This window comes from Bubalus bubalis, chromosome 9 (genome assembly GCF_019923935.1).
Source record: "Bubalus bubalis isolate 160015118507 breed Murrah chromosome 9, NDDB_SH_1, whole genome shotgun sequence".
NCBI lineage: Eukaryota > Metazoa > Chordata > Mammalia > Artiodactyla > Bovidae > Bubalus > Bubalus bubalis.
In genome coordinates this window covers 14461914-14474339 of record NC_059165.1, presented here as the reverse complement: position 1 = coordinate 14474339, position 12426 = coordinate 14461914, and the positions used below count along the sequence as shown (strand labels likewise).

Below are 12426 nucleotides of genomic sequence, written 5' to 3'. Positions count from 1 at the left end.
CTCCCTGGGGAGAACCCACGAGCTTACGGAAGTCTCAGAGGCACCGTTGGGGCTGCAGGTGACCTAAGGTGGCTAACCAGTGACTAATTCAGATTTACTTTTTAGCAGCGTGACAACAAAGAACTTGACGATGCCCTGGATCAACTTTCTGACAGTCTCGGGCAAAGACAGCCTGATCCAGATGAGAATAAACCCGTAGAGGATAAAGTCAAGGTACAAGAAAAAAGTCATTTAAATTGAAAGTTTTTATAGCCCTCTTTTTTTTGTGGGGGGAGGGGGGTGTTAGTTCTAAAAGCTCTTGTAGGTCTTCATAGACCCGTTCAACTTCAGCTTCTTCAGCGTTACTGGTTGGGGCATACGCTTGGATCACCATGATATTGAATGGTTTGCCTTGGAAACGAACAGAGATCATTCTGTCGTTTTTGAGATTGCATCCAAGTACTGCATTTTGGACTCTTTTGTTGACCATGATGGCTACTCCATTTCTTCTAAGGGATTCTGGCCACAGTAGTAGATATAATGGTCATCTGAGTTAAATTCACACATTCCAGTCCATTTTAGTTTGTTGATTCCTAGAATGTCGATGTTCACTCTTGGCATCTCCTGTTTGACCACTTCCAATTTGCCCTAACATTCCAGGTTCCTATGCAATATTGCTCTTTACAGCATCGGACCTTGCTTCTATCACCAGTCACATCTACAACTGGGTATTGTTTTTGCTTTGGCTCTGTCCCTTCATTCTTTCTGGAGTTATTTCTCTACTGATCTCCAGTAGCATATTGGGCACCTATCGACCTGAAGAGTTCCTCTTTCAATATCCTATCATTTTGCCTTTTCATACTGTTCATGGGGTTTCAAGGCAAGAATACTGAAGTGGTTTGCCATTCCCTTCTCCAGTCAGTTTTCATTTCAATCCCAAAGAAAGGCAATGCCAAAGAATGCTCAAACTACCACACAATTGCACTCATATCACATGCTAGTAAAGTAATGCTCAAAATTCTCCAAGCCAGGCTTCAGCAATATGTGAACTGTGAAATTCCAGATGTTCAAGCTGGTTTTAGGAAAGGCAGAGGAACCAGAGATCAAATTGCCAACATCCGCTGGATCATTGAAAAAGCAAGAGAGTTCAAGAAAAACATCTATTTCTTCTTTATTGACTATGCTGAAGCCTTTGTGTGGATCACAAGAAGCTGTGGAAAATTTTTCAAGAGATGGGAATACCAGACCACCTGACCTGCCTCTTGAGAAACCTATAGGCAGGTCAGGAAGCAACAGAACTGGACATGGAACAACAGACTGGTTCCAAGTAGGAAAAGGAGTACGTCAAGGCTGTATATTGTCACTCTGTTTATTTAACTTATGTGCAGAGTACGTCATGAGAAATGCTGGGCTGGAGGAAGCACAAGCTGGAATCAAGATTGCTGGGAAAAATATCAATAACCTCAGATATGCAGATGACACCACCCTTATGGCAGAGAAGGCAATGGCACCCCACTCCAGTACTCTTGCCTGGAGGGTACCATGGATGGAGGAGCCTGGTGGGCTGCAGTCCATGGGGTCACAAAGAGTCGGACATGACTGAGTGACTTCACTTTCACTTTTCACTTTCATGCATTGGAGAAGGAAGTGGCAACCCACTCCAGCGTTCTTGCCTGGAGAATCCCAGGGACAGGGGGAGCCTGGTGGGCTGCTGTCTATGGGGTTGCACAGAGTCGGACACGACTGAAGTGACTTAGCAGCAGCAGCAGCAGCCACCCTTATGGCAGAAAGTGAAGAGGAACTAAAAAGCCTCTTGGTGAAAGTGAAAGAGGAGAGTGAAAAAGTGGGCTTAAAGCTCAACATTCAGAAAATGAAGATCATGGCATCTGGTCCCATCACTTCATGGCAAATAGATGGGAAAACAGTGGAAACAGTGTCAGACTTTATTTTTTTGGGCTCCAAAATCACTGCAGATGGTGATTGCAGCCATGAAATTAAAATACACTTACTTTTTGGAAGGAAAATTATGACCAACCTAGATAGCATATTAAAAAGCAGAGATATTACTTTGACAACAAAGGTCTGTCTAGTCAAGGCTATGGTTTTTCCAGTGGTCATGTATGGATGTGAGAGTTGGACTGTGAAGAAAGCTGAGCGCCGAAGAATTGATGCTTTTGAACTATCATGCTGGAGAAGACTCTTAAGAGTCCCTTGGACTGCAAGGAGATCCAACCAGTCCATCCGAAAGGAGACCAGTCCTGGGTGTTCATTGGAAGGATTGATGCTGAGGCTGAAACTCCAATACTTTGGCCACCTCATGCGAAGAGTTGACTCACTGGAAAAGACCCTGATGCTGGGAGGGATTGGGACAGGAGGCGAAGCGGACGACAGAGGATGAGATGTCTGGATGGCATCACTGATTCGATGCACATGAGTTTGGGTGAACTCCGGGAGTTGGTGATGGACAGGGAAGCCTGGCGTGCTGCGACTCATGGGGTTGCAAAGAGTCAGACACGACTGAGTGACTGAACTGAACTGAACTGATAGCCCTGACTTGCCTGGAGTTGGTCTTCCCTGGTGGCTCAGCTGGTAAAGAATCCACCTGCAATGCAGGAAACCTGGGTTTGATCCCTGTGTTGGAAAGATCCCCTGGAGGAGGGAATGTTAACCCAGTAGTCTTACCTGGAGAATTCATCACTGACTTGATGGACATGAGTTTGAGTAAACACCAGGAGTTGGTAATGGACAGGGAAGCCTGGCATGCTGCAGTCCATGGGGTCGCAAAGAGTTGGACATGACTGAGTGACTGAGAATAATTACTTAAAAGCTTATTTCAGTTTAAAATACAAGTAGAAAATTCATAGGTGTGGAATGACAAACAGAAGCACTGGGTTTGCTTTTTTTCCATCAACTGGAAATCTGTTGACATTGTTGCTCTAAGTTACTTATAAAACTTAGAGGGACTATGTTTTGCCTCAGAAATATCCAATAAATGCTGAATGCTGCATTTTCGAATGTGCTAGATGAAGGTAGAACAGAATAGTAATTCTGTATGTTCAATGTTTACAGGAAAAAGCCAAAGCTGAACACAGAGACAAGCTGGGAGAAAGAGATGACACCATCCCACCTAAATACCAACATCTTTTGGATGACAACAAGGAGGTAAATGAAGGTGGTGTCCAGGTTGGATCTATACTCCAAAGCTTTTGAGATTCAAACCTCACTTGAACAGAACACTGTAACAATAACATGAAAATGTAATGTGACTGACACAGTTCATCTGTCCCCACTGAGCAGGCTGTCTAGAATTCTGTTTAGTATTTATTTGAGCCAGTATCCTTGGATGTTTACTGTGCTGGGCACTGTGGCGTAGAGAGAATTGAAGAATGTTCCATCACTCGCTGATGCTTAACAGTGATTCCGAGGCAGGTACACAGATGAATTCTCTGCAAGAAAAGGCTGTAATAACAATGAATGATATTTGTAATCTTACCTGACACAGAGTCTCTCTGTTGAAGCAGAACAGAAAAAGAGCTAGGATGGAAATAATTCATGGGGCAAATACGATCCAAGGCCTGCTGTCTCTCTTTCTTCCCCAACACCACCCCCACCAGTGCCGTTGAGAGTGAAGACCAGCAAAACCATATTCCCAATCGAAAGCTCTGTTGCTCTATCTCAGTACAGCAACAGTATCGTCAAGAAGTTTATCTGTCTTTGTGTCTCTCCTGGTCAGCCTGCTGTGTTCCCTGCCCCTTCCTGTTTGGCTTCTAGATGTTAAATAACCCTTTACAGATCTGTTCATCAGATAAAAACAAGGAAGTCCAAATGACAGTTTCTCTGCACTGATGATTTGTGAAGGGTTTGACTGTATAGAGTACTATCAGCTTCAGCGTCTTCTGTTACAGAAATCAGTTCCCCTCGCTTGCATTCAGTATTCATGACAGCGCGTGTGCACCCTGCTAGCATGCCCCCTGCTCTGACGGTCCCATCTGACCCCGTTGTGTTCTTTGGGAAATGTGTTCATGAGTGTCCTGGCCTTTGCCAATGGGAAAAATCCCTGATGAGCTGTCCTTGTAATCCTCACTGAAAAAAAATCACCTATAGACCATTTCAGTGCCTCAAATCCTTCTGAAGTGTAATAAGCTGTAGTGGATACGTATATAGTAAAACAGCAAATAAGACATAAAAACACAAGTTACTTTTTGTGATGTTTTAACTAGAGTTAAGCAGTGACAGAGTTGCTAAAATAGTATTTCTTTCACTTCCAGGAACAGACTCATCCTTGCGTTTTCCCCAAGGCTATTGAAATAGTTATGAGATAGTCATTAAGCAAAGCTGGTGAAGCGATAATATGGACCCAGGTTTATCAGTTATGCAAAGTATACAGTTGTCCCTTGGTATCTAGGAGGGGGGTTAGTTCTAAGAGCCCCAGAGACCAAAATCTGAGGGTACTTTAGATCATCCCTGCATTACTCAGAATACCTAATACAGTGCAAGTGCTACATAAGTAGTTGCTAGCATGTAGCAAATTCAAGATTGGCTTTTTGGAAATTCCTAGAATTCTGTTTCCCCAAATAGTTTCAATCTGCTGGTTGGTTGAATCTGCCAATGCAGAAGCCACAGATGCAGGGGGATGACTGAACTCCACTGGATAAAGATCATGTAAATACTGACTTACGCCTGAGTAAAACCTTTACAACAATTTGTTTAACCAACGGTCTGCTTTGTTTCTAAGGGCGCACCTGGGAAGCCAAAGGCATCAGAGAAGCCCGAGGCATCAGAGGTAAATATCATAGCTGTGTATTTCCAGAAACGATTTTTTTAACCTCGAGCTGCAGCCTTCACATTTTAGAAATCTAAAATTCAGTGAATGCCTGCCTTGTGCTTGGTCTGATGCCAAGGCATGTATATAAGAGTATATTATTTCTGTCTTCCCAAGAGCCACTCAACATAGGCAGTTCCATTTTCCAGATTAGAACATCATAGCTCAGAGAATACTCAGCACCTTGTATAACAGAGTGGAAGAAAATGGAGCTGTCAAGATTTTCCTGTTTTAATATCTCTTTTATAATAGTTTGTTAGGAAAAGAATGCAGCAAGGCTTTGCTTTGAACACATTTTCAGGGCTGTGGGGAAATGGCCCACAAAGCATCTTTCCCTTGCTTCTCCAAAAAGCAAATCTTGATGGTTATTTCTGTTGATATCTCAGAAACCTGCAGGTGCCCAGGACCCCATTGATGCCCTCTCAGGGGACCTTGACAGCTGTCCCTCAACTACAGAAACCTCGACAGACACACCAAAGGTACTGGGCTTTTTCTTCTTGGCTTTTGTTTCTAATGTATCTCTGTACAAACAACACACACACACATTATATAATTTTATACCGTAAAACAAACTGATTAATGCCCTAGGAAACTTGAAAAAAATTCTACTTCTCCCCAAACACCATTATTTGGTGTTATTTCTTGTCTTTTTGCATATGTAGGTTTTACATAATTATACTTAGATTCTATATATATATTATATAGAATATATATATTATATATAGAATATTCTATATTCTATACTTAGATTCTATATATAATACATTTCTTAAGACTATATCATAAATGTTTTCCATGTTGCTTTATAAGCTCCATTGCCACCATTTTTGATTGCCACACTATATTGGCTTGTAACAGTACTACTTTATCTGTGGTCATTTAAAAGGAGAGCAGTCCCTCACTGTATATACCATGCCCCTTGCCCTCTGGGGTTTCCTCCCCTTTTCTGCTCTGAGCAGCTCTCCTCCTTACCCCTCAGAGACCAGTTCAAGCATCAGCTGCTCCAGGAAGCTCTCCCTGTCTGCTTCTCCCTTCCCAGGTCAGGGGCTTCTCCTCTGCCATCCCTGCACTGTGAGTTACCTGTCCTGTGGGCCTCACCCCCCTGAGCTGTGGGCTTTAGATAGCAGTCATGTGTCTGGTAGCTCTGTGGCCAGCATCAGCAAAATGCCTGGTGCATAGCAGAGGAGATTGAATGTGAATGAGAAAAAAAGTGTAATCCACCAAATAGGAGGAAAAGTGAAATGAGTGTCCGCCATTGTTATTTTCAGAATAAAATGCATGTGGTTTCAGCGGGTATTAAACATATTTCCCAGTCACTGAATTGTGAGTCTTCCCTATCTTGCGTGATTTAATTTCTAAATCACATCAGTATCCTATTTCTCAGCTCCTAGAACCTCATCAATAATGCCTTTTTGATGAATGGACTTTACTTTTGTATGTGACTGGCCCTAGCTCACTCTGGTTGCTTCCACTGTTAGATTATTCTTCCATAATTCTGAAAGCAGTGTCCTCTTGGCACATAGAAACCAGTCCTGATAGAACCAGGCTCTATTTTGATGAGCAAAATACAGTCTGAGTGCATCGTGAAAATTGGCAGGGCGTCAATGTGAGTCACCTTTTCCTCATTTATTTCCCTTCTTACCTCCCACTTTGAACACCTCTGTGTACATTCACTGTGGTTCAAAAAGTCATGACTGTGAAATACTCAATTTTTTATTATTTAGTTAAACTGGAGATTCCAGGCTCCTAAAAAGAAGAGTCTGGATCGATTTGCTTGCAGCAGCAGTTAATTGCTAGATGGAGTGTTGACAGCAGCAGCCTCATTACATCTCCTCTGCTCTAGGACAAAGACAAGAAGCCTGCGTCCAGTGCCAAAGCACCCAGGAATGGCGGGCAAGCAAAGGATTCCACAAAGGCAAGTTCAAAGCTCGGTCGTGTCCGACTGTTTGTGACCTCTGTGGACTGTAGCCCACCAGGCTCCTCTGTCCATGGGATTTTCCAGGCAAGAGTACTGGAGTGGGTTGCCGTTTCCTTCTCCAGGGCGTCTTCCTGACTCAGGGATTGAACCTGGTCTCCCGCACTGCAGAAGACTCTACCATATAAGCCACCAGGGAAGCCCCCACCAGAGCAGTAAATAGATGACAAATGAGCTTGGCAATTACAGGGAACGGCACATTCATAGTCATTTACTTTCTGCTTGGGGTCTATTTAGAATAAGACCATTTTTAAGTACTATCTATACCTTAGAACGTCTTGCCAAAGAAACTGAAGTTTTAAAGATTTTTTTTAATTATTTATTTTAATTGGAGGTTAATTCCATTACAATATTGTAGTGGTTTTTGCCATACATTGACATGAATCAGCCATGATATATATTATTTTTTAAAGTAATCGATACTTAAGTATCAATATTACTTATCAATAATCAGTATTCAGTAAGTATCAACTTACTGAAGGAACAAAGATTCCGAACACAATTGAAGCGTCCTGCATTGCCAGCCCTTGTCACACAAAGTCCTGGTGTCAGCTGTGCTGGTCTGGGGTGAGCAGAGGCCCTCTCCCTTCATCGGCCCCAAATGCCTTGCACTCCCTTGTTGCTACTCTCCCCTACCGTGTGCAGAAAGCCTTGCCTTCTACTTAAAGAGAAAACTGAGGATGCCTTGCAGGAAATAACCAAGACCCCTTCCTATCTTCCTCCTAACAAACCCACTCTCCCCTCCTTGTCTGCAGCCCCTTCTCTCTCTTTCTCAAGGAGTCACTAACTCTCTCCAGGCTTCCCTGGTTGCTCAGCTGGTAAAGAATCCACCAGCAATGCAGGAGACCAGGGTTTGATCCCCAGGTTGGGAAGATCCCCTGGAGAAGGAAAAGGCTACCCATTCCGGTATGCTGGCCTGGAGAATTCCATGAACTGTGTAGTCCATGGGGTCCCAAAGAGTCAGTCCTGAATATTCGCTGGAAGGACTGATTCTAAAGCTGAAACTCCAATACTTTGGCCACCTGATGCAAAGAACCAACTCATTGGAAAAGACCCTGATGCTGGGAAAGATTGAAGGAGTGGGGAGAAGGGGACAACAGAGGATGAGATGGTGGGATGGCATCACCAGCTCGATGGACATGAGTTTGAGTAGGCTCCGGGAGTTGGTGATGGACAGGGAAGCCTGGCGTGCTGCAGTCCATGGGGTTGCAAAGAGTCGGACATGGCTGAGCAAGTGAACTGAACTGTCTCCAGTATCTTTGTCTCAATTCATTTCCTTTTTAGTACAAACATATTCAAGCTCTTTAACAACTCAAAAGCCCTATTCCCTCCATCCCTTCACCTCCTTGGAAGATTTGTCTGTGACCCCTGCTCCCCCTTCTTGGGCTCCCCCTGAGAACAGCAGTGACATGCTGGTTGCTGTATTGTTTCCTTATCAGCCCTTGGTTTGCTTGTTCTCTCGGGGTGTGCTTTGGGGTGTTAGATTTGATGCTGTAATGACTGAGACTTCGGGATGGGTGAATATTTTATAGCTTCACCTGCCCAAAGACCCAGACTAACACTTCGTACCTCACATTTCCACTTGGATAAACATTGACAGTATAGATCCGTATACATTATTAGATCAAGTCTAAATCGCCACCAATTATTAAGAAAAAAGTCAACAGTTTGATTACAATGTTAGTCATCATAATAGCAAATTAAGACATGTTAAAATACGCGTGGCAAAGGAGATGACACCACCAGAGAATGTAGTTTCTGTAAATCTTGAAACAGAAAAGTAGTATAGAGAACTAGAGAAGCTCTTACAGTTTCTGAGATCCAATATACTCACATTAAATACTAGTAGTCTTTCCTCCCAAGTGGTACCTCATTTTTCACATTGTTATAGAAAGCAGAACTGAGACTAATGAGCGGATCTGGTTTCTTAGAGCTGGGCGTTAATGCAGCATGGCATTTTGAAAGTTTCCTATTATTAAAATGACTCAAACTGTGATTAGGAAAGGGATGGAAGTTGGATTGGATAAACAACTTCTGGGTCCCCTCCAATTCTAAAACCATAGTATTCAAATGGTTATGACTATTAATTCCAATTATAACGAGAAATAAAAGATACAGGTCCAGAAACAATAATCCAGCTGCATCCAAACTCTTAAAAAGCAAGATAGTGAGTTCTGGTTCAAGGTGGTGATGTAGAAAAGATCAGCTCGCCTCGTACCACAGAAACACCAGATCTACAGCTGCGTACGCAACAATTTCCTCTAGGAAAAAACTCCTACAGTGATCTGAATGACTCCTATCCATTGGGCCAATAAAAGAAGGCCAGAATCAAAGAAGGTAGAAGAGGCTGGGACAGACTCTGGGCATATATCCAGTCCCAACACAGTCAACTCACCATCAGAAGGAAACTCAAAACTCAGAGCTTCTCCTGAGGAGCAAATTAGGTTTGAACTCCCATGACAGCAGCCCAACCTTTAAAGACCACCTGAGAAATGAGCACACAAAACCTCTAGCTTTGGGAAGCCAATGGAGCTTGTGTCCAGAAGGCCGTAGCAAACTGAGGGAAGGTTCTTCAAGGGCTCATGAGCTCAGACTCACCTGCTCCCCCCACAAAGCAATCAGAGCTACAGTTCTTAGCCGGCCACCACCCCCCTACCCCCCCCACCCGCCCCACCCCCCGCCCAATGCTGCACAGGCCGCAGACCAAAACACACTCCAGCTTTCTGTGTAAGAGGCTTGCTTGTCCTGAAGCTCCGGTGTGAGGAGCAGGCTTCCGATTTGGCAGAAGATGCCCAGATGTGCTCTTAGGAGACATAAGCTGGGTGCTCACCACCATTGAGCTATTTCTCCATCTCACTCCAGGTCACCAGTATCTCCCAGAAAAGGGGCTTTGACGCTTACCTAGAGGCCAAATTTTTGTAACTGCCCCCCAGAGGGGTACTTCCTGATCACCTGCTGTGGCCCTTCAAGACTATTATGGTTGTATATTGAACCAATGAAAATAAAATAGGCTGCTTACAGTGTTTGGAGAGATAATCAAGAGTCAGGGCCGGGTTTAACAGTAAAGTTCATCTGCTACACGAGGCTACTCCTTCAAGACTGGAAGAGGTGGCTGTTTTATCTAATGCACACAGACCAACACAGAGAGTCAAAGAAAATGAAGAAATGGAAGAATACATTCCAAACGATTAAAACCTCAGGATAGAAACCTTAATGAAGCGGTTTACCTGATGAGTTCAAAGTAACAGTCATAAAGATGCTCACCAAACTTGGGAGAAGAATGGATGAACACAGTGAGAACTTCAACAAAGATATAGGAAAAATACAAGAAAGTAACAGATAGTCACAGAGCTGAAGAAGACAGTAACGGAACCAAAAAACACACTGGAGAGGTTCAACAGCAGACTAGAAGCAGAAGTAAGGATTCAGGAACTCAAGGACAGAGCAACGGGACTCAACCAGTCAAAGCAGCAAAAAAAAAAGATAGCCAAAAAGACTTATCAGACAATATCACACAGACCCACACAGATGAACATTTACATTATAGGAGTCCCAAAAGGAGAAGTAAGAGAGAGAGAAGAACTTATTAACATAAATAATGGCTAAAACCTTCCCTAACCTGGGGAAGGAAACAGACATTCATAACCAGGAAGCCCAGATGCTTTCAAATAAGAAGAATCCAAAGACACCCACACCAAAGACACACTAAAATGTCAAAAGTTAAAGACAAGGAGAGGAATTTGAGTGTACCAAAAGAAAAACAACTTTTTACATACAAGGGGCCTCTGTTAAGACTCTCAGCAGATTTTCAACAGAAATTTTGCAGGCCAGAAAAGGAGTATCATGATATATTTTCAAAGTGCTGAAAGAAAAAAAAGCCAAGAATATTCTCTTCTTAGAAAAACTGTCATTCAGGAAACAAAATTTTCCCGATAAGCAAAAGCTAAAGGAGTTCATCACCATTAAACCAGTTTTACAAGTAACGTTAAAAAGACTTCTTTAAGCTGAAAAGGGTGCTAATTAGTAATGGGAGAACAATCGAAGTATAAATCTCACTGGTAAAGGTTAATAAACAGCAAAATTCAGAATAATTTAATGTAAAGGTGGTGTATTAATCACTGATAAAGCTAGTAGGAAATTTAAAAGACAAAAGTAATTTAAAAAACAGCTAACTATAATAATTAAGGGATACACAAGATTAAAAAGATATAAAATGGACATTGAAAACAAAACATGAGGGTGATGAGTAAAACTGTAGAGCTTTGGAATGCATTTAAACCTAAGTGATTGTCAACTTAAAATATAACTGTAACCCTTATGGTAACCACAAAGTAGCTACACGAAAACCTTTGGTAGATACACGAAAGAGAAAGGAACCTACATACTACTGTAGGAAATCATCAAATCACAAAAGGAGAGAGCCAGAGAAAAGAGAGCAAAGAAACTACAGAACAGTCAGAAACAGTTCACAGAATGGCAATACGTACATACTTATTAATAAATACTTTGAAAATAATGAGCTGAACTCCCCAGAATACAGAGAGGCAGAATGGATAAAAAAACATGACACATCTATGTATACTGCCTATAAGAAACTCACTTCAAATTTAAAGACAGACTGAAAGTGAAGAGATGGAAAAATAAGCCTTGCAAGTGGAAACCAATTATGTTGGCCTTCAAACAAAAAACAAAAGTCTAGAGTAAAACATTTAGAATCATTTAAGGTTATTTTTAGTTTATAAACTTCAAGGGGAAGAATTCAGTGTTTGGACTAAATAAAATACTCACAAAGGACTATCTTATTTTCCCCTGCTAACTGCCATCTTTTACCTTTTTAAATCTGAAAAACATTTTTCCTCATAAAGCTCTTCTGGTTGATCAGTTTGGGGTACTCAATACAGAAAATAAAGAACTCATTGATGGTTTTTGCTTGTCCTTTTAGGCAAAGGAGGAAACTTCCAAGCCAAAAGCTGATGGAAAAAGTACAAGTTAAAGTTCACACTATTTGGTAAGTTAGGTGTTTGTCACAAATGAAGACCACTGTACCTTCTACCAGTCCGTGTGTTATAGGTGAGAGAAACTAAGTCCATTTCTTGAGTATTTCATGTTCTCTTTATGCTATTGGCAATGAAAGGGACACTGCGAAATCTGTAGAGTAATTCCCTGAAAAGCAATAAATGGTGCTTCCAGAATGTTTAAAAACATTAATCTTGTAATTAAAAGCTCTTTAAAATATTAGGCCAGGCTCTTAAACAAAATGACCATCTAAGTCTAGTTGACTCTTTGAAACCCAAATACTCATGACTGCAGCTTACTGTGGCAAAGCAAAATTGACAAGTTACATCTTATGGTGAAATGGCCTTACGATCTAGATATTACCCAAAACACTTGTGGGGTGAGGAGAAGTGCACGCCTACGGTCTGACGGTAATTGCAGGGTTTTGAGAATAGGGCAAAGGAAAAGACTGATAACTTGTGATCATCTTAGTTTTAGAAAGTAAAGCCCTGTGTTTGATTCTACTTTATAGTAACTGAAGAGCTGGTTTGGATGAGGGAGACTGACATCTGTCTTGAGAGCTAGGCCCTTATTAATGTCAAAGAGAAGAGGTCTTATTCTAAATGACAAAAGCATATAACTACTTGCTGCAAAA

General features: G+C 42.0%; 1 protein-coding gene across 8 annotated transcripts in view; it reads left to right on the top strand.

The window, feature by feature from the left end:
• CAST (calpastatin) overlaps nucleotides 1-12426 on the top strand; it is a 131887-nt gene that overhangs the window by 119135 nt on the left and 326 nt on the right. For 6 of the 8 annotated variants that reach the window (XM_044948531.2, XM_044948529.2, XM_044948527.2 and 3 more), the window contains 6 exons: nucleotides 106-213; nucleotides 3049-3141; nucleotides 4715-4762; nucleotides 5188-5280; nucleotides 6645-6716; nucleotides 11719-11784. In XM_044948531.2, the coding sequence (XP_044804466.2) occupies nucleotides 106-213; nucleotides 3049-3141; nucleotides 4715-4762; nucleotides 5188-5280; nucleotides 6645-6716; nucleotides 11719-11769 (465 nt within the window). In that variant the 3' untranslated portion in view covers nucleotides 11770-11784. The remainder of the gene's footprint in view (nucleotides 1-105; nucleotides 214-3048; nucleotides 3142-4714; nucleotides 4763-5187; nucleotides 5281-6644; nucleotides 6717-11718; nucleotides 11785-12426) is intronic. The other 2 variants (XM_044948530.2, XM_025292205.3) reach the window with 1 other exon arrangement.